At 46.9% G+C, this 25,624-nt stretch overlaps 2 protein-coding genes across 11 annotated transcripts in view; one reads left to right on the forward strand and one right to left on the reverse strand.

Moving 5' to 3' along the window:
- Positions 1–18,832, forward strand: CCPG1 (cell cycle progression 1). 6 transcript variants are annotated; one of them, XM_081838865.1, is made up of 11 exons: positions 1–273; positions 5,576–5,646; positions 6,305–6,431; positions 9,030–9,109; positions 9,831–10,050; positions 11,596–11,646; positions 13,001–13,255; positions 14,088–14,099; positions 15,489–15,610; positions 16,301–17,700; positions 18,125–18,832. In XM_081838865.1, exons 2-11 carry the CDS (start codon positions 5,587–5,589, stop codon positions 18,306–18,308), a joined length of 2,511 nt encoding a protein of 836 aa, XP_081694991.1. In that variant the 5' UTR covers positions 1–273; positions 5,576–5,586; the 3' UTR covers positions 18,309–18,832. The 6 variants fall into 6 exon arrangements, with proteins under 6 accessions (XP_081694991.1, XP_081694989.1, XP_081694992.1 ...); XM_081838863.1 differs by lacking the exon at positions 14,088–14,099 and having other exon boundaries at positions 15,462–15,610; XM_081838866.1 differs by lacking the exon at positions 14,088–14,099 and having other exon boundaries at positions 2–273.
- Positions 18,820–25,624, reverse strand: part of PIGB (phosphatidylinositol glycan anchor biosynthesis class B) — a 15,325-nt gene continuing 8,520 nt past the window's right edge. For all 5 annotated transcript variants that reach the window (XM_081838922.1, XM_081838923.1, XM_081838925.1 and 2 more), the window contains 5 exons: positions 25,043–25,254; positions 23,217–23,281; positions 21,600–21,822; positions 20,338–20,518; positions 18,820–19,248 (listed from right to left, as the gene is read on the reverse strand). In XM_081838922.1, coding sequence (XP_081695048.1) covers positions 19,123–19,248; positions 20,338–20,518; positions 21,600–21,822; positions 23,217–23,281; positions 25,043–25,254 — 807 coding nt within the window. In that variant the 3' untranslated portion in view covers positions 18,820–19,122. The remainder of the gene's footprint in view (positions 19,249–20,337; positions 20,519–21,599; positions 21,823–23,216; positions 23,282–25,042; positions 25,255–25,624) is intronic.

Here is a 25,624-nt window from a genome sequence, read left to right on the forward strand (position 1 = left end):
GGCCTGTAGTCCCCGCGCGCCTCCCTCTGCCGCTGCGCCTGGCAGAGGCGAACTACCGCTCCCAGGGTTCGTCCGGGCCCCGCGGGAATGCGCAGGCGCAGTGCTCGCCTCCGCCTTTCCGGCTGCTTGTTTGTTGTTCTGGCGAAGGAAGGAGGCGGCGGCGGCCGTGACAGCAGCAGCAGCAGTGGGAGCAGCCCGGCCCGAGCGCGGCTCACCTTCCCCGGCCTCTGCCCCTCCTGAGCCCCTCGCCCTCAGGGGGCCGGGCTCGCTCAGGTAGGCCCGGCCGGGAAGGGCTCCTCGCCATCGGGCACCTGCGCGCTTTGCCCAGCCAGGCCCCCGAGAGGCCTCGGGAGGGGGCGGGCAGGTCTACTCGGGAGGAAGCGGGCTTCGGAAGGCTGCCTCCCCGCGAGACGCCGGGGAAACGCTTCCTGCTGCAGGCCTCGCCGAGGGACAAGCCGCACTTTGCAGTTCAGGGGTTTCCAAACATAGCTGTCAACTTCCAGATTTGAAAACAAGGGATCAGCAGCCTCACCTGTCTACGGGATGTCTAACAATCCGGGATAGCAGCGGGAAGCGGCGCTGGAATAACGGAATTTCCCGCAAAAAAAGGGAAGGTTGACAGCTATGTTTCCAAAGCAGAGGCGCCTTTGGATTAGTGGCTGGTTGGCCCTTCGCTGAACTGGAACTTTTCACAGAGTCGCGCAATTATTTCGTTCCCTGAGTGCAGCTACTCCAAAGCCTCCCCTTGGCGCAGGTGGAGGTGGGTGACAACTTGGCTCCTTCAAGGGAAGGCGAGGCTGCAGCAGCACCCCCTGCCTGTCCTTCTCTCAGCTGCTGCAGGGGGCTCTTGGGCTGGCCCTGGAGAGTGTTTTGCTCTGTGACAGCTGACTCAGGATAGGCGCTGCTGGTTCTTGACCAGTGCCCGGATGCAGTGGTGGGATGGGTGAATCCTGACAAGGCAGTTGCTGTGGGAATTGGTTGCCTTCCCAATGGAGTTGAATTGCCCCTTAAGGAGCACATATGTCATCTAGGGGGACTCTTAGATCCAGCATTGGTGATGGAGGCTCATGTTGCTTCCATGGCTAGGAGTGCCTATTGGCCAGCCATTCCTGTGGCCCATGCATTGGTCTTATCATAGTTTGTTTACGGCCATGTGCTGTATTGGGGGCTGTATTTGGGCTTTGTTTGGAAAGTGAAGCTGGTGAGTGGGGTAGCTTGCTGCAAATGTATAGTAGTTCTAAAGGAAGAGCATTGGAGGCCAGTTAACTACTGAGTCAGGTTCAAGACACATGTGATTTCTTAGGACCTAGGCATTTTCTTAGCCCTTCCCTCACAGATTTAGCTGACACCAACCCTGATAAATTTCAGGCAATTTAGTAAAGACATTTTTATTTGCTTTGGCATTCAGTTAGTTGATTGAAGGAGATGTTGCAGTTCTGTGACATCATTTTGATTTATTGTTATGGTTTGGGTTGTGTGTTTTTTTAGATTGTTGTATCATTTTATGTTGTATCTTGCTTTAGGATTGATTTTAATGAAGATCAAGCACCTAAATGAAATAAGTAGCACACTTGTAACTAGAAGTAACTAGATGTACTTTGATGGGAAGCTAACATTCCTCATGACCTCTGGTCAGAGGGTGTGATGGACAACATGGGGAAATTAGTTTCTTTCTTCCTAGGAGAAAGCCCCAAAACAGAATCCTAATCAGGGAACAGCCCTGCCATATTTTAGACATTTCCTCATTAATTTAAAAGATTTTTCTAAAAATTGCCAAAAGTGGCTGCCTGAATCACTATTAAAACAATGCAACAATTTAAGAGCCAAACCATAAGGAGTATAAAACAGTAAGATAAATCATTACCTATACAAACTAGAGTGTTCCTTGGTGGAGTGTAATTATAGCATCCCTGCAAATCAATTTCTGGAAGCTGCTAGCCCACCTACCCACAAATCCCTGTGTTAAGATATTTGTGTTTTAGAAGGGAATGACTTTCATGGCTGGTTACCTGGAATAACTTCTCGTGGCTTTAGAAGTACAAGTTGTACAAATAAAAAAAATACAGAGCAATCAATAGCAGCCATTGTATGCAAGATTGATAATCAGTTAACATCCTTTAATGTTAAAAAGACATAATGGCTCTGCTTGTTGACTTGCTGTCTGTTTTAATACTCTGCACAAGAATGACTATTCCACCTGACTTCGTTGCCCTGGGACTACTTTGCATCTGTTTCCATAAGTATAAGACAAGCCCCTTAGAAGTGGAGGAAGGGGCAAGGCAATGCCAATCTCTTCCTGCAGAGTGATGCCACTCGTGCTGAGCTCCCTGTTCTGCCTTCTAAGTGGGGAGGTGGACAAAAATCCGCAATAAGCCCTGAAACAGAGAGAGGCTGAGCTGACTTGGGATCTGCTGGTTCCCAAGTAGACCCTACTGATTTGCTTCTACTTTCTGCCCTAGGTGGCAAGAGTGTGCAGGCTGTGGGTGTGATGGTGGCCCTGTCACTTTGGTTATCCTGCCCAGCTGAGGTTTGGTTTGCAGCTGTATCCGGGAGTAAGCAAACACAGTGGAGGTCAGCATGCATAGGGTTGGGCTGCCCCCATTTTAAACTCTGGAGCTGAGGGATGACAGAAAAACCTGTTATGTGAAGTAAGGCTTTCAGCAGATTTCATTAGCACTGGGCTGTGGTTGGAGTTTGAAAGAGCTAATATTCTGCCTGTATCCAAGAAAGATCAAATTGCTGAAGGTAGTGGAGCTGTTAGGTTATTTTCAGTGGCAGATAAGGCTTAGAATAATAAATGTTAAAGTGGATGTTCGGATAGGTTCACTGTGGGTGGAATAAAAGATCAGTGCGTTTCTGGAGAAAGGGAATGTACTACACTCAGTCCCATGGAATTTCAACTTCCTACTCTTCAAAAACCCATTCCATATAGAGTTGTCTGCAACAAGCTCTCCTGTCAAGGATGAACTCTCCATCTGCACCAGGGGCTAGCAAGGAACTCTCCACTGTGCAGGGCATAGACAGTTATGAGAAATGAGCTGCCCCTCAGCTAGCTGGCCCAGCATTGCTGACCTCCAGGTTCCTGGGAGCACAGGTTTAAAACCACTGCTGTAGTCAGCTTAGATTTTAGCAAAGCGTTTGCTGATAACAATTATTTAAACAGGAAAAAGTTACTGGTGAAAAGACAGAAAAGCTGCAGAGTGTGGCTAGATGCTGTGAATACAGCAAGCATGCCACTGGCTGAGAGCAGAATCGGGCACCCTGAGCACATCAGCTGCATTTGTCAAAAGAAAGGAGGTGCCTTCCAACCCATCTGGCTAGTGTGTGGCCAAAGACCCAAGGAAGTGAATTGCTTGGCTGGATGGGAAAGAAGTAGCTGGCCAAGTTTTTCAGGGATCAGTCTAGGAGCCTGTTTTAGTCAGTATTTTTCCTTCAAAGAAAAGGGGGAGGAGTGTCCCTCTGATATTTGCATGTACCTAGCAAAGAAGTGTAGTTAATACAGACAAGGCATTGTTCCTTAGGGAATGTTACAGAGCAAACTGGGTGATCTTCTGAACTACCAACTGACATTCAGCCATGTCTAGCATCAGGTTATGTGTTTGTGGACAAACAGTGACCGTTTTTACTACTGCTTGCAAAACAGCAAAGGAGGGGAATGTGCTTGAGTACTAGTTCATCACAGAACATCTGGGAGCTGCTCAGACGTGACAAGACATAGTTTTGGATATATCAAGTGAGGCATTTCTAGTTAAGTTAATGAAATATTGGCTCCCTTCGAGCAATTGATGAAGCAGTAGTTCCCCACCCTATCGCTTTCAGAAAGGGTGAGTTGAAATTGGAACAAATGGAGAGAAGATCAGTTAACGATCAGAGGAATCAAGAATTTATCTTCAGAGTCTAAGGAGGTGATAGAGCAACATTCACATCTTTCTCTCAAGTAGGATAAGGGCAGTCAGTGGCTACCAGTCATGATGGTTGTGGACCACATTTTTGGAGACCGTTTCTGGATCATCACTGGGGAGACTGCTGTTACTTTTATGTGGAATTCCCATAATGTGCATCTGATTTGCCACTGTGAGAACAGGACGGGCCTTTGAAAGGCAAGCAGAGAGAAGCAGTATGTGTGTTTGGTACTGGAAAAGGAAGAGGCAAAGGTTCAGCTGGCCCTCTTGCAGTCTGCCCTTCTTCCCTAGTTAAATTTTGCCTCATGTTCAGCATATGGTAGGTGGCCATATTTAGAAAGAGTTTTCTCTTTGAGTTAGATCAGAGATGGCCCTAGAGACTCTTAGGCCACTTGCCTTCCTTCCTTCCAGCTATGGGGAGTGTCTTCAATGTGGGCACGTTTGTGCAGTGTCCCAGCATTGTCCACATGGCTTGGATTGGGTCAGGTGAATATGGACAAGAAGTTAAGGTTGGATTAAATCACCTTTGCTCCCCACTCTGTGATCCCGCAAATGCCATGAACTGGCTCTTTCTAGATTCTGTTTGCAGTGGTGAAGTTTGAAATGTATTTGAACAGAGATCCCCATTTAGGCACAAATACAAGATGGGTGACACCTGGCTTGAGAGCAGTACATGTGAAAAGGATCTAGGAGTCTTGGTTGACCACAAACTTGACATGAGCCAACAGTGTGATGCGGCAGCTAAAAAAGCCAATGCAATTCTGGGCTGCATCAATGGGAGTATAGCATCTAGATCAAGGGAAGTAATAGTGCCACTGTATTCTGCTCTGGTCAGACCTCACCTGGAGTACTGTGTCCAGTTCTGGGCACCACAGTTCAAGAAGGACACTGACAAACTGGAACGTGTCCAGAGGAGGACAACCAAAATGGTCAAAGGCCTGGAAATGATGCCTTATGAGGAACAGCTAAGGGAGCTGGGCATGTTTAGCCTGGAGAAGAGGAGGTTAAGGGGTGATATGATAGCCATGTTCAAATATATAAAAGGATGTCACATAGAGGAGGGAGAAAGGTTGTTTTCTGCTGCTCCAGAGAAGCGGACACGGAGCAATGGTTCCAAACTACAGTGGTGCCTCGCAAGACGAAATTAATTCGTTCCGCGAGTTGCTTCGTCTTGCGATTTTTTCGTCTTGCGGAGCGTGGATTCCCCGGGTATTAACGGCTTTAAGAAAAAGGAAGCAAATCCGCAAGACGTTTTCGTCTTGCGAAGCAAGCCCATAGGGAAATTCGTCTTGCGAAGCAACTCAAGAAACGAAAAACCCTTTCGTCTTGCGCGTTTTTCGTCTAGCGAGGCATTCGTCTTGCGGGGTACCACTGTACAAGAAAGAAGATTCCACCTAAACATTAGGAAGAACTTCCTGACAGTAAGAGCTGTTCGACAGTGGAATTTGCTGCCAAGGAGTGTGGTGGAGTCTCCTTCTTTGGAGGTCTTTAAGCAGAGGCTTGACAACCATATGTCAGGAGTGCTCTGATGGTGTTTCCTGCTTGGCAGGGGGTTGGACTCGATGGCCCTTGTGGTCTCTTCCAACCCTATGATTCTATGAGAGTCAAGTTGGCTAATCCTTTCAGGTGCCACATTTGTACTGTTCTTTGTTGTTGTTGTTTTTTACTTTCAGCATCTGTCAGAATGTCTGAAAACTCCAGTGACAGTGATTCATCTTGTGGCTGGACGGTCATCAATCATGAGGTACTCTATGGCAGTGTATTTTAAGTGGGGCTGGTGGTGATTTGCCCTTAGATATTTCAAGCTCATCCCACAAATTTCCTTCAATAGCTGTTACTTTGGACTCAATGAAGGACGAGTCCCCTATGCATTTTTCTGCTGTTTTCAGCTAAGACACCAAGAAATGAGTTGATTTCTATAGGACACTTAGTTGAATCAAGCAAACCTCACAAGAGATCCCAGTAGCAGGGAAGAACTCAAGAGCACTGATGAAGCCGATCCCATTATCTTAGACAGGGCAAAGAAGAAGTCTAGATTCTTCCATAACCTCAGGGCCACTGAAGCAAAATTAGATAAATGAGAGCAGTCAGGATTTGAGTTTGATCTAAACTTGAATGTGCTTTAGTAGATTATGCTCTGCTGGCTTAAGGTTTCCTGATAACCTTGAAGTAATTTCTTGTATGCCCTGAAGATAGTCTGGGAGAGATGCATGTCTGAGTCCCTGGAAAAGTGCTGCTATTCAGAGTAGCCAAGACATTGACAATGCTGGATGGACTGAGAGATGCAGTGTGCAGCCCTTTGGACTCACAGGAGCCTTTAGCCATTTATTTTGTTTGTTAGCTATCACCAGGTGAGCACCTCTAGTTTCACTTGAGAGCTCCTCCTTTTCTTTTTCATTTAGGGCTCTGATGTTGAGGCTGTGGCATCTGAATATGAAGCTTTAAGCGGTCATGTGGAGCCAGCCTTGGATGAATCTCTCTCTCTCGCACAAGGTGATGAAGGGCAAGAGCAGCCCATCGACTTGCAAGGTAAGCCTTAGGCCACAACTATGCCACCTGCAACCCCGTGTGCAGTGACGACTCGACTGCTTCGGTCGTGAGCTTGGGAACATTTGCGGAACTTGAAGATGAATCTGATAACCAGGACATGTCAGTAAGGGCAAGTGAGCATGGGGAGCTGCCTTATAGAGAGACAGCAGGCCTTTGTACAGCCCAGTATAATGACTGGAAGGTTTCAAACAGGAGACTTTTCCTAGCTCTACTTGGAGGTGCTGCCTGGGATTAAATCTGTAACCTGTGTGCAAAGCAGATGCTCAGTCATTAACTAACAGCAAACATAGGAGCTGGGGCAAAATGACCTTGGATTGTGCCATTGTTAATACAGGTATGTTCACGTCTTTCATCCCTGGAGCTCAAAGTGGCATACCTGGTTCTCCCTCTCTGCATTTTACCCTCACAACAACCCTGTGAGGCAGGTTACGCTGGGAGTCTGTGACTGGCACAAGGTCACCCAGTAAGCTTCGTGGCTGCATGGGGATTTGAACCCTGGTTTTCCAGAGCCTAGTTTGGCACACTAACCAGCACACCACACTGCATCTCTTAACAAAAAGCTAGTTAAAGCTGAGGAGGGCATGTAGAAATACACTGGAGGGGCAAGCTGTTATAGAGAATGGGGATGCATTTGCCATAAGAAGGTGTGATGGCGCAGAGAGCCAGTGCTGTGAGGAAGCAACCAGACCAAGCCACTTCAACACTCTGATGGTCTTCTGTGCTGTCACCAGGTGTGTTCCCCCCCCCGCCTGCCTCCACTGATCAGCCCTTTCACCTCTGTAATGTCTTTGCTGTCCCAGTGGACTCACTGTACAGTGGTAACTCGGGTTACAGACACCAGGTTACAGACTCCGCAAACCCAGAAATAGTACCTTGGCTTAAGAACTTTGCTTCAGGATGAGAAGAGAAATCACGCAGTGGTGGCAGTGGGAGGCCCCATTTGCTAAAGTGGTGCTTCAGGTTAAGAACAGTTTCAGGTTAAGAATGGACCTCCAGAACAAATTAAGTTCTTAACCTGAGGTACCACTGTACTGGCTGGGGGGGGGTAGTGGGGGAGGCATTTAGGCGTGAAGTGACAGCCAGGGCATCCGACCAAAGTTAAACCAAAACAAATTTACATTTTACTAAACGCTATTTCTAAGAGGAACTCTCCAGATTTTAAATCAGTTCAGTAGTTAACTCCAAAAGTATTTGGGATGTAAAAAGGACATGGAAAATGCATCCATCTCAATCTCGCCTAGGTTGCTTTTCTACTAAAGCAAAAGCCTTGCACTTGCAGGAGCAGTAGACTTACATGGACTCACTCTGAATTGAGGAATGCTACACTTTTCAAATTGGACGGAAGCTGGCTTGTGGGGTGTGTCCAAATGATGTGTGATTGTCAACGTTGTGGGTCCTTTTGGAACTAGAGGATTGTGGGGCAGGACCGCCTGTACATTAAACTGCAGTATTTCACATAAAACAGCAGTATATTTCTGGATCCCAGACAATGTAGGTGCATGGATTTGAAACCAGCTGTGGGAGCACTCTGTGTACTGTGGACACAGCTTACTTCTAGTTTAGTCCCCTTCCTGCTTCCTTCTGAGTACAGTGGTACCTCAGGTTACAGATGGTTCACGTTACAGACTCCACTAACCCAGAAATAGTACCTCGGGTTAAGAACTTTGCTTCAGGATGAGAACAGAAATTGTGCTCTGGTGGCGCGGCAGCAGCAGGAGGCCCCATTAGCTAAAGTGGTACCTCAGGTTAAGAACAGTTTCAAATTAAGAACAGACCTCCAGAATGAATTAAGTTCTTAACCTGAGGTACCACTGTACTACTAGGGGAACATGGAGGAGGGAGGAGGAGGAGGAAGAAGAAGCTGACCGCCTGTCATTGGACTAGCTATTAGTAAAGTGGTGGGCAGGAGGGGGCTGTCTTATGGCAATCTGAGGTTGGTAGGGCGATGCCCCATTTGTTCTTGTGAACTAGCATCCATGGGCTCTCAGACCAGCCTCTTCTGATTTATAGCTTTCTTTATCTTCAAAACTCCTCAGCCACCCTCCTCCTCCGCTTGCCAGCTTCACTTGCATACCATGCTCTCATTCTCCACTCCCATCACTGCTATCTGGATGACTTAAAGGTTTGATGGGGAGCGTGGAGTTTTGCAAAGTTTCTTTTTCGCCCAATGTTCTCCACCCCATTTCAGTTTCCTGGCCTGACCTTTTCTACCTTCTGGCAAGAATTGCCTCTAAGCATAAAGGAGCAGTTTTGCAACCAAGACAAACACAAGGCAGCCAAGAGTCTCCTTGTAGCTGTTGGCAGCATAGGAGTGTGGAATAAACTCCCTGCCATTGTTCTGGAAGCAAACCCAGGGAAGGTTTTGTTTCTTTGTTTAAGGAAGAATTTGCCATGCTTACAGAATGGATACCTAATTTGTCTACAGGGTGTTGTTTTTCTTTCTTTCTTTCTTTCTTTCTTTCTTTCTTTCTTTCCTTCCTTCCTTCCTTCCTTCCTTCCTTCTTTCTCTCTCTCTCTCTAAGATAATTGTAGTATTTGCCTGTTTATCTTATATTTGCTCAACTTCTATTTTTGTAGCTGAATTTGGCCAAGGTGATGTGTCATCCATGATAGTTCAAAGTCATTCTACTTCAGAGGCCACCAAGCCAGTTCTGGAGGTAAGTTGTAGTTCTATGAAGCACACAAGTGTAAGAAACAGTGGAGCCTCACCAACCCCTGCTGGCCGAACATGACAGAGGGAAATATTCACCTTAGGGTTTGCTGCTAACTTGCAAGCCCAGCACCTGCTGCTGACTCTTTTGGGCTAGTTTGATGGGAACTTGAGTCCCAGGCAAGGGCATGTAACCCTCAGGTAGTTTTTTTAGAAAAACACCTTCCTTATATTATATCATAATGATTTAGTAAAAGTTTGTTGCATTAGAGTTATTTATTTATTGAACCCATATGCTGCTTTTCTAGAATAGTTTTTCTCAAAAGCAGTTTACAAAAAATATTTTGTCATATTAAAGGAGGGACGCAGAAGGACTTTCAAGAGGGACTTGGAAGACAATATACCGTATTTTTTGCTCTATAAGACGCACCAGGCCACAAGATGCACCTACTTTTTGGAGGAGGAAAACAAGAAAAAAAATATTCTGAATCTCAGAAGCCAGAACAGCAAGAGGGATCTCTGTGCAATGAAAGCAGCAATCCCTCTTGCTGTTCTGGCTTCTGGGATAGCTGCGCAACCTGCATTCGCTCCATAAGATGCACAAACATCCCCCCTTACTTTTTAGGAGGGAAAAAGTGAGTCTTATAGAGCAAAAAATACGGTAGATTCCACAGGTGAGAAAAACGCTCTATCCTGTGTGATACCTGTCATTTTACATTACATCTAAGGATGAAAAAGAGAAAGTGACAGATGAAAGCTCCTGTGTGGGGGCAATTAGCGATGACTCTGACATTGTGACACTCGAGACACCGAAAGTCGAAGAAATTGGAAGCCCAGAAGAAGAAGAAGAAGAAGCTGTGCCTGCTGATGAGGCCGTTCCTGCCCCTGAAGATTTTAACATGGGCTCCTCTTCGAGCAGCCAGTACACCTTCTGCCAGCCAGAAACAGGTAGGTGACGTCTCTTGAACCTTGTAGGCCAGACTTGGCCAGAAAAAGAGGCAGAAAGTAGTGCCATGCTCTGCAGGCTTCACGAATCAACTGACCACCTTTCCTGCTGCCAGTCAGGCTAAGGAAATAAGATCAGTTTCAGGAGCAGCCCATGAATGTGTCAGCAGTGACTTGAGCAGCCTCACTTTCATTCCCCAAACTGTGGTATTGTATATGGCCTTTCTCTTAAAAGAAACTGATTTTGCACCATACTGATGGATCAAGTGATTAATTCTTGGTGCTGTCCATTTAATTCAGTTAACAGTATGGGAGATCATTTGCAAGAGACAGATAACATGGGAGCCAGTCAAAGAAAGCTCATTCCTAGCTAAGCTTTCCCTCCAGCTTCGATTCATATGTGCTGGTGTTGTTCGTTCTTTAAAAAACAAACAACCTGTTGATTTGGTACCAGGAGCATCTGCTGAAGTGGTTGATGGCCTTTGAAGCTGCAACCCCATCTTTAAATACAACAACATGAAGTCTTGGGGAAGAAAATCTCTTTCCAAACCACACCTAACCTACACAGGGAAAAAACGAAGCAGAAAAACTGCCCTGGCAGAGCCCTGCATGATTTCTGTTAGGGGGAAAAGATCTTTAAATAATTGGAGGCTGTTTAGTTTCACTTTGGCCTGGATGTGAGGTTAGGCTCTTTTCAAGTGTTAATACTTTGCCTGTTCAGCCTTTTCTAAGCAAATTTGCTATCTGGCCTCTATCACCTCTTCAAGCCCCATGCCTTTTCTAATCACTGCAAATTTAGAAATGAAATGCTAGAATTGCCTGCCTGTTCATCAGATGCAGTTGGCTGATCTTATTCCCAAGGGATGTTGGGATTCCCAGGACTGAAGTCTTGTTAGGTAAGCCACCCTCCCCCAACATGGTGCCCTTCAGATGTTTGGGATGCTGCTACCGTCAGCCCCAGGACCATATGGGGCTGCTGGAATGTTAGGAGATGTACTTCAAACATCTGTATGGTACCAAGTTGGGGAATGCTGCTGCAAGGAAAATGCTTTCACCCAGCAAGTGCGTTTTGCCTGTGTGACTGTCTCTTCTGAGACTTCCCCAGCAGCCATCTAAACATTAACAGAATGGGCTTGACAATCTTAAAGTGTTCATAATTCTGTTTCCCAGGCTCCGGCCATGTGCCTATATTTAAAATCTACCCAGAAGCAGTTTGTACAGGGGCTTGTCAGAGACTGGACTGAGTGTGTGCACATTGCAGGGCCTTCAGAGTCAGGGTCTCAAAATCTTGAGTCTGGGAGAGTCGGGGCCTAGGGACCACTCCAGCTGCTGACAGGACAGCTGCTCTTGGGGCCGGGGGTTTCACATGTACCAGAAAAGAAGACTTGGAAACCCTAATGTCTAATTTGCTTTTGGTGATCAAAGTGTCATGTACCCATGCTTTCTATCTGCTCCCACCCTAGCCAAATTGCTTTGTGGTCCTGTGTTGCATTTTCCTTTTAGTCAGCGGTTAAAATCTCTTCTTTCTGTTATATATACATACAAAAGCCAGTTGGCTGGAGAAGCTCCGGAAGATCCCAGAGTGTATCAGTGGATGGGGTGAGCAGCTAAAACAGCAAATGGCCGGCAAGGTCCCTTTCCAAGGTGGCCCAACTGCTTGTGCCTGGTGTGAGCTGTGGCTTGTGGTGTGGCATCTTGTCTGCTTGTGTGGTGGGGACAGCAGTTTCAGGAGCTGGCTCAAGTTGTTGCTTACTGATGGCAGGGTCAGGAAAAGCAAAGAAAAACGTGAAGGGGGCAGGGAAAGGGAGGAAACAGTAGAGGGGGAATCCATTTGGCTTATTTTGGGAAGCCTCCTGCATTTTGAATCTGGGAAGCTCTTCTCCAGGGACAACTGTAAGAACAAGCCTATACCCCCTAACTCAACTAAAATGTGTGCCATTAAATGCAATAATCTATTACAATATTTATAGATTAATCTAATGCGTCAGGTTGTTCCTCTTCTTTCTGGCTTGCTCTTGGCATTCTGCTTTGCATCACTGGCCTATTAGTGATGTGCTTGGATGTTGAGTGAACTGTCTGCCTTAGAACTGGCAGGAATCTTAAACTTGTAAGTTACTAGGGAGAAAGCCCTTTGGGTTGTCAGCAGGGAGGAGGGCTATTTCTGGTCCTTCAGCCACAGTAACCCCCATCCATTTGCTCTATGGCCACCTGAATGACCATCCTGTCACTGGTTTCTCATAGTGGGTGCCCCCCCCCCCATGATCTGAGGCCATGTGGCCTTGGCATGAGCCAATCTTTACCTTACAATCCTGTTTTGACAGATATTTTGCATTTGCATTGGAGCATATATGATGTTTTCAGTTGCAATATAGATGGAATGGATAAAAAGGCCATTTAGGCAGGCCCCCTACTCCTAAAAATGCACCCACACCCTTCCTCCCAGGACTCAACCCACATGATCCAGCTGTTAATCTACTGATCACTGCAGCAAGGAACCTACAGTGCAGCCAAGTTCTTGGTTACTTGAGCACAACAACTGAGCCCCACACTGCTGGCAAAGCAGAGTCCCGGGGTACATGGGGCAAGAAAATTCCTCCTGGTTCTGGGTTTCTGCTTTTTCAGAAACCCCAAAGCCAAGTTTTGTCAGAATTTTAAAGACCCCAACACCTTAAATTTTAAGAAATATAATGGTATTTTTATCTATATTTTCTTGCCCCTCTGAGGGAACAAGGATGTCATTCTCTGTACGCAACTGAGGGGAGAGGGTTTGCTCAGAACTAGCGGCTGTGGATGAGGACATGGCAGAAGGGGAAGCTCCCGCCCTGCTATAAGGGACACACCTTAGCAGGCTCTAATCTTCTCCTAGGATGGAGAGAACAATACTCCATGTGTCAGGCTAGGAGGCTGCACATTCCTTGCTGACAGCGTAAAGGATTGTGGGTTTGCTTTTCAGTCTTTCTGCCTCGTCCCAGTGGCGAAGAATCAAGCAGCGATGAAACCAGCAATCGTTCCAGCCCCACCCTGAGGCGACGACGTGCGAAGAAGAAGTTGGTCTCAAGTTCTGAATCAGAGGATGTGCCGCCTCTTGAACAGGAGACTGAACAGGCCAAAGAGCATTCGCACAAGCATCAGTTCAGTAGTGGCCTTAACAGGTGCATTATCCTGGCGTTGGTGATTGCAGTCAGCATGGGCTTTGGGCATTTTTATGGTGAGTACTTGAATCATCTTCATTGAACTAATAAGAAATATGTTTTTAAACCAGTGGCATTTCCTCACAGGGTGCCGTAAAGACCAGATCCTTACTTGCCCTATCCCCTGCAGGCCAAATTTGAGAGATGGGCAGCCCCACTCACCTGACATCGCAATAATTGTCAGGACTTCAAAGCAGTTAAGAGAGTTGTCGGCATATGGAACTTAGTTTGAGGACATTTACATTCACATCTTAACAAGCAAAAATCCCTGCTTGGACTTGCAAGTGCCCAGGTTGTGCCTTCAGACCAGTCGCCTAACTTTGCAGGGTCCTTGTGGGGAAATTCTCTTGCACATTGTCCTCAGCTGCTGGGTGGGAAAGTGGGATATAACAGAGATTGACAATATAGATGAAAAGAGATATGTGATTCTTACAGCTGGAGTGTGGGTGTGCATGTTCTCCCTGTCAGTCTGCAAGCTGAGGGAGACGTCTCAGTTAACTGAGGCTCCTAGGCAGGATGGGTGATGTAATTTGGCCCATTCCACTGACACACTCTTGCATTGTGTGTGCCAGTTTGAAATTTAATTATAAAATCCAGTCACTGATCCCCTGCCTGTGTTTTGTGGTTCCTGCTGTTTATCCCAAACATAGTAACCAGTCATCTAAAATAGAGAAAGTCCTGTGTGCAAAATTCCTTTAGTTGACGACCCAGATTCCTGATGTTCTGTTCTAGTAATACCATTTTTAATGGTGTGTAAAAAGAGACTAAAGATTCTTGACTGAGTTATAAAGCATTCAGTAGAACAACCTTAGAGCAAAACTTAACACCTATCCATTATTTTGTCCTCAGGGAAATATGAAGGTAAGAGGTTTGGTTGGAATGTGTTGCTGTGAAACAGAGGCCAACGGCCTTTTCCCTCACCTTCTCACTCTGACATGCTTTTTGACTGTGGATGCTCTAGCACAGGGGTAGGCAACCTAAGGCCCATGGGCCGGATGTGGCCCAATCACCTTCTCTGGGTTATTTCTGGGGCATAGGAATTCGCTCATTTTTTCCCTAAAATATAGTCCAGCCCACCACATGGTCTGAGGGACAGTGGACTGGCCCACGGCTGCAAAAGGTTGCTGACCCCTGCTCTAGCAGATTAACCTTGTTTTCCACTAGGGGGCATCATTGCAGGCTCTTGGACTTGGGCTATTCAGTCCAGCTCCTACACTGGGAAACATTTTTTCATGACTTTCTGGTTCTTTGGCGGTAGCATGCACATTTTGATGTCAACACTGGAATTCCTGGATGGGAGGTGTTGGTGTGCTGCTTGTATAGGAGAATCAGATTAGCCTTTTGCTTCTTGAGAAGCTAAATGTGCCCGCTGGGCCAGTAGTTTGTGCTCAGGCACTTAACAAAAAATTTCTATGGGCTTGTGTGGATTCCAAGCATCATGTTGCTGCCACCCCTTGTACCTTTTCCATGATTCTTGAGACCAGTGTCCTTCCTGCTGGGTGGACCTGCCCTTCATTGTTTGCAGTTGGTTTGTGCTCAGAGGGCAGAACTTTGAAGCAGCCTCCACTGCTCTCCTCCTTAGTCACTAACACAGGTCTGGGGAGGATTTGTGGTCCTCTGGCTGATTCCAACCACTGGCCATGCTGGCTCTTGGTGTTCAGCAACATCTAGAGGACACCAGCTTCCCTAGCCCTGCTCTCATGTCACTGAGTGAGCATTTGTGACATGACATTGCACAATACAGATTTGCATGTAGCTGTTTTCATGTTATTTGTAGTGATCGTAGTACTTCATACATTTCACCTTTTCAGAGAGGAATGTATGTTACAGGCTTTCTTTGTCCAAATTGATGCTGCTATTGTGATATATGTTCTAAGGAGGCCTGACCTGGATTTGCCCCTCTGATTTTGCTGTTTTGCTAATACAGGTTAATGTGCAGCTGTGCACAGGGATACACTGGGGCTTTGTGAGTGTTCTGAGCCCCATCAGTCTGTTCATTTAATGATGGATCAGTGTCTTTGCCACTGAGCTTAGCTTGCTTTCATCAGCATAGCGTTCATGCCTTATTTTGTTAATGCAAAAGTCTAGCATAGCTGTTGCAAACAATTAAAAAGGTGACCGTTTTAAACTACACTGTTCACTGATTAATGTACTTATGAAGGACTGAAGAGAAAAAAGCCATCATCACTGATAAGCTGCCTAATTTCCAATTTTTCTTGTCAGATAAAAGAGAAAATTTTCTGTTTCAAGGTACTGTTCAGATCCAAAAACGCCAGCAATTGGTTGAGAAAACTCATGAAGACGAACTGAATGGTATAAAGGATAATCTTATTCAGTGCCAACAAGAACAAGGCATGAAAGCAGAATGTAAGGTAAAGGTGGCTTTCCCATCATACTTGAAAGCGAGGATGATATTTTGCCTTTGGCTTCCAAACTCCACCTCCATTGGGAAACTTTGCTGTCATTACTACCCCAAGTGTTGGAAGCTGTCTTCTAGATGAAGGCATGGCAAAATCCAGTCTTGGCATAGCAGGCAATTTTGAACTGGTTCAGTGTCAACCACAGAGGGTAGGAGAAGATGCCATTGTATCTGCTTCTTGAAGCTTTTAGAGTGGTTCAGCAGATTGTTCTGTAGCAAGGGCTGGGTAGTCCCAATTGCCACTGTCCTTGCCTTGAGCACTTTCTTCCCAGAAGCATATCAGCTTCCTCTGTGCTTGGCCCATGTAGGCTCCATGGCTTCCCTCCTCCTTCTGGGGCTGCAGCCATGCACCTTGCTGTGGACAGCTGGCCCCTAAACACCCCACTCCCAGGCAGCGTTTGTGAGGTTTTCTATCAAAAGTGGAGGAGACTCTGCAGGCTTTGTGGGGGAACGTACAACTCTGCACAGCCTGTTCCCCCTGCCCCTAGAGCAAGTGCCACAGAAGCTCCTTACTAGCCCTATTTATCCATCGATAGGTTGGCTTCTGCTTAGCTGTCCTCCTCCACCCTCCCAGTATTCTTGCAGCATTTGGACACTGGCACACAGCAACTGATGTGTTTGCTTTCATTTTGTCTCTGGTCAGTCTCTAAAGGAAGGCCTTGAAACATGCTTGCATACAACAGAAGTGGAAAAGAAATCCTTTGAATCTCAGAAGCATCATCTTGCTTCAGAAAACCAGCACCTGAGAGAATCTCTAGAGAGGGAGGAAAAAGCTTTGGCATTGCTGCAAGAAGAACTGAGGAAGTTGAGAGAGCAGATTCGGCACCTGGAGAACAAAGGTTCTGGCCCAGAGTTGGTTGCCACCGAGAATCAGAAGCTGAAAGCCCACCTGGAAGAAGAAAGGCACCGCATGCAGAGTTTTGTGAAGCAAAAGGAGACTCTGTTGGCAGAGGCCCAGATGCTGCGAAGGGAACTGGACAAAGAGCGCCAGCTGACGGTGGCTCTCAGGGAAGAACTGGACAAGTTAAGTTCTCAGCAGAAGTCTCCTGAGGGGGCAGGTGCTGGCGATGAGAGCCAAGAAATAGAAGCTTTGCGGGGAAGGCTGACTGAGCTGGAGCAGAAGCTGAGCTTCGAGCAGCAGCGTTCTGACTTGTGGGAAAAGCTGTATGTTGAAGTCAAGGACCATGCCGAGAAGAAAGAGCAGACCGAGAGGCCACAGAAGCCAGATGGGAAAGGAACCAACAAAGCCAAAAAGAAGCCAAAAGGAACATTTTTTGGTTCTGTGAAAGAAACCTTTGACGCCATGAAAAATTCAACCAAGGAATTTGTAAGGCACCACAAAGAGAAAATTAAACAGGCCAAAGAAGCCGTGAAAGAGAACTTGAGGAAATTCTCAGATTCTGTGAAGTCCACCTTCAGGCACTTTAAGGACACAACAAAGAATATATTTGATGAAAAGGAGAAGAAAAAGTACAGTGACAGCAGGCATGAGGCGAACAGAAAAGGGAAAACAGGCAGCTCCCAGGAAGGGTTACACAAGCAGGCGGCCCACCGCTCACCTGGCAGCCAGAGAGAGTTTAGAGATGGAAGGCGATCCAAAGAGAGCCGGTCCCCTCCGCACTTCTCCAAGGACCCTCCCTTCCAGGAATGCCCCAAAGGTAACAGAAAGCATCGCCCTCTTGTTCTCAAGGGCTGTTCAGGCATCTTTGACTGTGCCCACCAGGAGTTTTTAAACCTCTTCGACAAAGACTTGGACCCGATTCGGGCAGATGAATTTAATCAATTAATGCACAAATATTTGCAGCAAGAAGTAAAGAACTTCCACCACTGGCGAGAACTGGAGATCTTTGTGAATAGGTTTTTCCGTAATGGCGTCTTTATACATGATCAGATGCTGTTCACGGACTTTGTTAATGACGTTAAGGATTACCTTGAAGACATAAAAGAATACCAGAGGAACAGTGATGGTGTATTTGAAGACCTGGATAAATATATCTACCGATACTACTTTCATTATGATCACTTGCCTGAGCACGGACCAAGGTTAGTACTAAAATTCTGCTAATGATTTAAACTGGGCATGTTTGAGTTGTGAAAGAAGGAACGCTTCAGCTGGCTGACCTAGCAGGTTATTTCCCTGTTTGTTTGAGCTTTGAAGTTGCTGCTGGGCAGACAAGGAAAGCCTCCATAAAGAGGGGTGATTATGCCACCCTCAGATAAAGGCACCAGTTCCATTGTACATTAAGCACCACAGTACAGAATTTCTAATGTAGCAAAGTGGCAGCGTGTGTCAAAAGGAACGGAAGGAATTCCATTCCACCCACTTGCCGTATCCACTTTGCTTATTTTAAATAACAAAGTTGGTTGTAGCCTTTCGGAGGAGTTAAAACGTTTGGGGCATTGGGCTTAAGACCTAAAACTGAGGTGCTCATGTGGCACTAACTTCCCTCCTGTACTTTCCTTTCAGCCACCCTGCTAGACGGGCTCCTTTCACGCACCCTCATAGTCCACAGCAGGACAGACATGCTGCAAAGCACCAGCATCGCTACAAAAGAGAAGGCCGGTGGCACAAGCAAGGGCGCAGCAACGGAAGACACATGGCAAATTTGGAGATAGAATTGGGCCAGATGCCCTTTGATCCAAAGTATTAAACAGCTGTTGTCCGATGGAACCCAGCAGGATGGTAAAAATAGTGGACGAGTGGCTATTTCTGCAGCTGGCTGAATCAGCAGAGCAATCGAGGGCACGTTTCCCCTTTCCTAATGACACTCCCTCTCCCCTGCAAAGATCAGCCCAGCTTCTCCATCTTTCTCCTTTCCTTTCAGCCTTCTTGGGAAACATTAATTTGGGTGCAGTCCTACTATTGCAATAAATTAAGCAGGGTAAGCAGTAGCTTGTGTGTGTTTGCAAAATAAGCTTCTTTGCACTGGTTGGTACTAGAATTCATACTTGATTCAGACTTAATGTTAGAGTAATATTATGATGTACTAATTTCATCTCATACTGTTCAGAAGCATGTCTGTTTTACAACTGTCTATTTGTTCTTGTGATGGGGTTGGAACCTGTTGACTTCATGTGTGTGCTATTTTCCGATCAGCTTGCTGACTTGCATTTGAAATTTCTTGTGCATCTGCAAATTGTAGAAGAAAAATAAAGATGTGGTTGGAAAAAGTTACTTTTATTTTTATAAGTTTGCATAGCTAAACATCCTCAGAGAAGGACTTTGTTAAGGCCACTTTTCTGTTATCTTGCACATGCTGTCCATGCTGAAGTGTGTCTTCTCTACACCCGCAATGAAAAATGGTCCAGGCTACAATCAGAGTTCCATTAATTCAGCAAGATTTACTGCTAAGCGAAGGGGACTGTCCTATTAACTATATCTCATGTGAAACACAGACCCATGCGGTGATCTTTGAACAAGATATAGTTACATTCCTGTATTTGTTGTCTGGGCTGAGACCATCTTCAAAGACGCTTTTGATTTCTTTTGTAGACATGAATGGAGCTCCCGATCCGTCCTTGAGGCAGATGAGTGTGAAAAAACGTGGCAACTTTTTCATACCTATTTGTAACTAGAAATGATGATATATCCTAGAAGTAAAAAATTCAATATTCAAGTAACAGTTCTGTTACAGAACATCAGGGTCCAGCAAACAAGAATTGCGGAAGAACCATCATTATGCCTGCCCACATTCATTTTTCCACAATTTATTTTGAAGATCGGGGGGGGGGGGAGGGGAAGGAGCACTGTAGAATTGTATATTGCTAGGAGGTTAAATTTCCAACCTAATTTTTTTGAGTAACTCATCAGCCACTAACAACTTGTATTATCATGAAAGTGGAAAGAGAGCAAATTTATTGCCGTAAAGGCCAGGAGTTGCCAACCTTTTTGGACCAGTACACACATTTTTTTTTTTTGAGACAGTGCTACAGGCACCAGTCACAAAATGGCTGCCATAGAGCAGGACTATAGTTCATCCCAGAAGAGCGTGTGAGCACGCATGTGCACAAGGTGCGCGCGCGCGCGCACACACACACACACACACAGGCCATCAGGGGCACCACCACCACACACTGACTTTGCTATGGCCTGACTAGTTCAGGTGCTCTGAATTTCTCCACATAGAACATGTTTAGTGGCACCAATTTCTGATAGTTTATTTTCAACGGTATCACAAGAGGAAAAATTAGCTGGATCAAAGAGAACTGTGGACAAACCAAAATGTGAACCCTTCCTTACACAGTGTGGAGTTCACGGGTGGAAATTGCTTCCAAGGTGATGTCTGTTAGCTTTAGTGGCACAGAGGAGGAGGAGAATGAAGCCTATCAATTCAGTCATGGGAGGAAAATGAACCCCCAACTTCAGAGGGAGCAATGAGAGACGCAGACAGTTGCTCTCATCCAGCGGACTCTTTTTACCTTCTTAAACACATGTATGCTCTTCCCTCCCTGCTTTTTGGGACCTTCTGGGCTATGCAGCATTCATTCATTTCCCATCCTCCACCCCAAGGTCCCTGGGTGGGTCACAATTTCAAAACAACAATAAAACCAGTTTAAAACAACTTATGCTTACACCCTCTGTAATCATCTCGTTCATCTCCTTGATGAAGATGCCAATAGGGGTGTGCTCGATGCCCCACTGAAAACAATGAGACTGGGATTCTTCTGCGCTTCCCTTACCTGCTCAAGCACACTGAAGAACACCAAGTGTGTGGGTAGCAGCGTAACATTGGAAAACGTTTCACTGAGCCAGCTGAGAGGGTCTGCATAAAATAAGTCGGCTTCATCAAGGTAATTTGCCCTTCCGGTCAAATCAGGGGGGCACTGAAGAAACCTCAAAGGTAGAGGGCAATGAACATGGCTAGAAAGTGGGGGGGGGGGAGAGAAGCAGGCATTAATACAAATGGCTGAGGCTATTTTGCATTGGCAAGTGTTGGCAGCGCTTCTTTTCTACGTGCTGATCTGAATACACACATGCCAGTGTCTGTGTGTGTTATCAGTTGAGAGGCACAGCAAAAATGGGAGCTGCAGGATGGGTGGAAAGGGCTGAAGGTGACTTTTCCACACACACTGCTACAGATAGTCCCCATGTCACCTGGTGAAGACAAAGCGTGAGGCAGTGGGGACTTCCTGTGCTTTGGAATTGGAAGCGGCACTGACTTTACAGGCGCAAAGACGGGGAAATGGCTCAACAACTAGAATACAGTCAAGGTTCCCACAATCTCAATAGGGGCACAACTTCCAGGGTCCCCTCAAGTGTGAAACTGGCTTCAGGTGCTTGGGCAAAGTGTTACACAGATACAGGGTTCTGGGTTCTCTATCTCAAGCTCTTTGCATCAGTTCCAGCAACAGCTGCTGATCCAGCCAGAAAGACACAATTAAGCCCACAAAGGCTGCTGCTGTTACAAATAGTATAGCACAGAGGTGTAGACTAATAATGAGTCAGTTTAAGGAGAAACTTCTTCCAAAGGCATCAGCAGCAATCCAGCATAAACTAGAGGACAATCCTATCAATGGTCGCTGGCAGGCTGTTCCAAAGGCCAGGTCAGGAGGTTGCCCCACAGAGGATCACTGCAGCCACAAAATCTCCACAGCTGTCCCTTTCAGCAGAAAAGTGACGTTCTGGGGGCGGCTTTGCCAAAGCCTTTCTGTTCCCCTGACGTAACCCAGAAGGAGATGGAAGTATGCTAGTCCTGGAGCTAAGATCAACAGAAAGGAAAAAGGCCAAAGAAAGAGGTGGGAGGGAAACGGTAGCCCCCCTGCCCCAATGCTTTTTGTCCTCCTGGTGTGATCCCAGGAGGGCTTTTGATGTGGTTCCTCCACCCTGGATTCACCTTCTCCTGCCTCCTCTGAATTGCTCTGGCAGTAAAAGAGCAGAAAAGCTGCAGATTCCCATGCAGAGTGCCACCGGAACCTCACACCCCCCCCCCGCTGGGTCTTACCTATAAAAAGGAGTTGAATGGCAGGGCATGAGCATGAAGACGGATGCCGGCTGCTCTAGAGAGTCAGCAGGAGCGCCGCAGAGGCTTTGCAGGTGGCCCATGACATCCAGGGTTCCACGCTGATGGACCAAGCCAGTGTAGAGGGCGGGCAGCAAGTTTGTCACCAGCAGGAAGGAGACGGCTGCTGCCCGCTGCCACCTTTTCAGCTGCTTAAGAGAATGCCCTACGGGGAGGAGAGGGAAGAGAGCAGAAAATGGAGCAGATGAATCTAGGGTCCTTGAGATCAGGGACCTGAGCAGTTCCAGAGACTTCCAAACAGTCTTTCCTAACACCTAAAGATCCCCTCCAAAGACCCTTCCCCCTTTGGCTCAGCCCTGAGGCTTCTCATCATTCAACTTCCCCTTCAGCTTGGCCTCCCTCCCTTCCATCAAATGTCTGAGAGCTATTTCTATAAAGACTGCCCAGCCTTTACTTTCATTCCTGCCTTGGAAAGAGCCCAAGCACTAAACCTGCCAGAAGCCACAGCTGAATCTTTTTTTCAAAAAAACAACAACATTGTATGTAGAAAATGTACTTATTAATCAATGGGAGTGAAATAATGTGTCACTACTGGACAGTTTGCTTTTACAGGTACGCTGTTTTGATGGATGTCAGCCCATTTGGACACAATGGCAGCATTTTTTCCTGCACTGACACACACAATCTCTGTATCAAACCATTTAAGATGCTCATTCCCTTTAGAAGAAGGAAGCAGTATTTCAAACTTCTCAAAGATGAGACACATTTTGGCACTAAAACTTCCACAACAGCACGTTTTTCCTTTAGAGTGAAGATTTAACAACACCATGAATCCAAATATATCAACCAAACGGGACAAATGTAAGGTTATATGCAGGCAGGAAGAACCAACTGCACAAATACGATCTAGAATCAGTGTGATGTAGCAGCAAAAACCGCTAATGCTATATAAGGCTGCATCAACAGAAGTATAGTGTCCAGATGAATGGAATTAATAGTACCACTCAATTCTGTCTGGGTCAGACCACACCTGGAATATGGTGTCCAGTTCTGGGCACCACAATTTAAAAAGGATATTGACAAGCTGAAATGTGTGCAGAAACAAAGGCAACAAAGATGATAAAGGTTCTTGGAAACCATAGATGGGGAACGGTTGAGGGAGTTGGGTATGTTTAGCCTGGTAAAGAGAAAACTGAGAGGAGCTAAGATGGCCACCTTCGAAGGGGCTGCCACATGGAGCAAACTTGTTTTCTCCTATTCCAGAGGGTAGGACCTGAACCAATGGCTTCAAGTTACAAGAAAGGAGATTTCAACTAAACATCAGGAAGAACTTTTTGAAAGGGAGAGCTGTTTGGCAGTGGAAATGACTTCCATGAGAAGTGGTGGACTCTCCCAACTTGGAGTTTTTAAAAGCAGGGATTGGATGTCTGTCTGTCATGTATTATTTGTTGTACATTTACTGTATGATCTATCTGAGATTCCTGCATTGCAGGGGGTGGTACGAGGTGACCCCCAGGGTACGTTCCAGCTCTACAATTCTATGATTCTATGAAACAGCACATAGAAACATCATAATGTGTTTAAAATTAAAATTTTTACCACAGAACACCATGCAGATTGGGAGCACTGGGTAGATAAAGCGGAATTCTTTGTGGCTCAGGGTGCTGTAACACAAAAGGAAGAAGGTGTAAATGGAAGGTTCTCGCTAGGCATCTCCCCAAGCCCAGGCCTCTTCCTTCAGGAAATCATCCTTAGGGTCCCAAAGGTCCTCCCAAGTCACAGAAGCAGCCAGCTGATGGGGCCACAGCCCAATCCAAAGGCTCCCTTGAGCTGTGATGGAGGAGCCTGCTGCCAACATGGGAAGCACAGAGGACTGTGGCAGACTATACTGTCCCGAGGCAGATTTTAAAAGTAAGATTCCTCAGCCACAAGCCTGGGCTATATATTGATATATCACCCAGGACCAGTATGAAGGGCAGACTGCAATGACAGCTTAACTCAGCAATATATCACAAGAGCCAGTGGCAGGGTGGGGGCTCCGTTAAAGTGCCCCCCCCCCCCCGCTGAGAGAGTCCCAATCCTGCCGCTTGCAAGCCTGCGCCAGGGTGCGGATTCCATTAGACTCCCCCCTCCCAACCTGCCAAGGTGGCGGTGGAGGCTGAGGCAAGTTGCCTCATTCGCTACTGCCTTGGCATAGGAGTCAGGCGGGCTCAGACAGGCAATGTAGAGACAAAGCGCAGGTAGCGTGGCTTTGCACCCCACACCTTGCGGAGTGGTACAGAGGCTGCCTGATGCTGGTGCTGGGGCAGAGGCAGCTCTGCTTTCATCTGTACAGGAGGGTGAACTGCGCCTTTCCTCCCAGGGTGATCGTTCACCCCAGGAGGAAAGATGGAGCCTACTCTCCTGGGTGAAGGCAGCAGCCGGGCCCAGGGCTGGCCAGCAAACTCAGGCAGCCCCGCTCCACAAGGTGCGGATAGGGTGGCTATGCACCCCACGCCTTGCAGACTTCACCTGGGAGGGTGGACTGCATTTTTCCTTCTGGGCTGAACAACCACCCCAGGAGGAAAGACTAGCCCTCCCCTCCCATCCCCCAGCAGAAGGAGGGACAGAGCCTGCCCAGCAGTCGGAACCAAGGGCTCTGGTCACCAGCTGCAGCTTGAATCAAACTTTTCCAGAGCAAGTGGGGCTCCTAACATGCCGTCATAAAAGCTACCCCACCTGGCTCCGTAAGAAGGAGAAGCCAGAATGGCTACCATTTTGCTCTGTCCCTCCCACCACCAATCCACCAGAACACCAAATGCTGAACTCTGTACAAGAAATGGAACCCACATTTTCTTCCCATTGGATTTTAAACAGTGAGCTGGCTCTTCTGGCACACTGGCAGGAAGGCAGCATTAGAAGAACCCTAAGCAAACTAGCCAACAAATCTGAAAGAGGAAATACCCATATTTTCCGCTCCATAAGACACACTTTTTCCCTCCTAAAAAGTAAGGGGAAATGTGTGTGTGTGTCTTATGGAGTGAATGCAGGCGGGAGGCTCTGCTCAGCGCTCCCTTTAAAGAGCTGCGTGGAGCGTGTGGAGCTCTTGGGGGCTTTTTCCCAAGGAGGGAGAAGGGCAGCCCGTCAGTCCCTTCTCTTTAAAGAGCGCATGGCTTTTGCTGGCTTTTCCGGGAGGTGGGGGAAGGGACAGAGGGCAGCCCGTCAGTCCCTTCTCCCTCCTTGGGGAAAAGCCCCCAAGAGCTGCACACACGCTCCACGCGGCTCTTTAAAGGGAGCGTAGCTCTTGGGGGCTTCTGGGTATCAGAATATTTTTTTTTCTTGTTTTCCTGCTCCAAAAGCTAGGTGCGTCTTATGGTCTGGTGCGTCTTATTGAGTGAAAAATACGGTAACTGGCACAGAGTTCTGTGGTGTGGAAGGAAGCCTACCTGTAAACAGCCACTGTCCACAGCACCACCACCAGGAATATGCCATGCCTCTTTGATGCTTGGAAGCAGCCATGGAGAAAGAAGGGGAGGTGAGGGCCAAGGACCACAAGGAACCCCTGGGTGAAGTACCAGTGCCACGGGTGGGATCCGTAGAAGGTGGCCACATTCTGCAGCACGTTAAACTTCAAAAAGTTCAGTTGAACCAGGACCCACTGCAGGAGCAAAGAAGAAGCAAGCAAACAAGACAGGCTTTATTACAGGAGAACTGTGGAAGGAGGGGAGAGGAGTGGTGTATTTGTCCTGACAATGCTTTTGTAAGCTTAGGATGGCTTCCTCAACACATCCCACTTCCAATGGAATTGGAATCTGGGGCACCAAATCCATCAACACAAGCCTAAGCATCGCTTAACTATCCCTGTCACTGATAATTGCCAGAACTCTCCAAAGAGGACGGGGCGTGGGCTGGTGGAGATGGGGAAGGGATACTCCATCCCTCTTTCGCCTGTTTGCTGGCAAAAAAAAAAGAAAAAAAAGAAAGTGAAACCTACTAAAGTCTGAGCGCTTGTGTTCAAGGCAGGATTA

This window comes from Podarcis erhardii, assembly GCF_964252035.2.
Source record: "Podarcis erhardii genome assembly, chromosome: 14".
In the NCBI taxonomy this organism is placed as follows: Eukaryota; Metazoa; Chordata; class Lepidosauria; order Squamata; family Lacertidae; genus Podarcis; species Podarcis erhardii.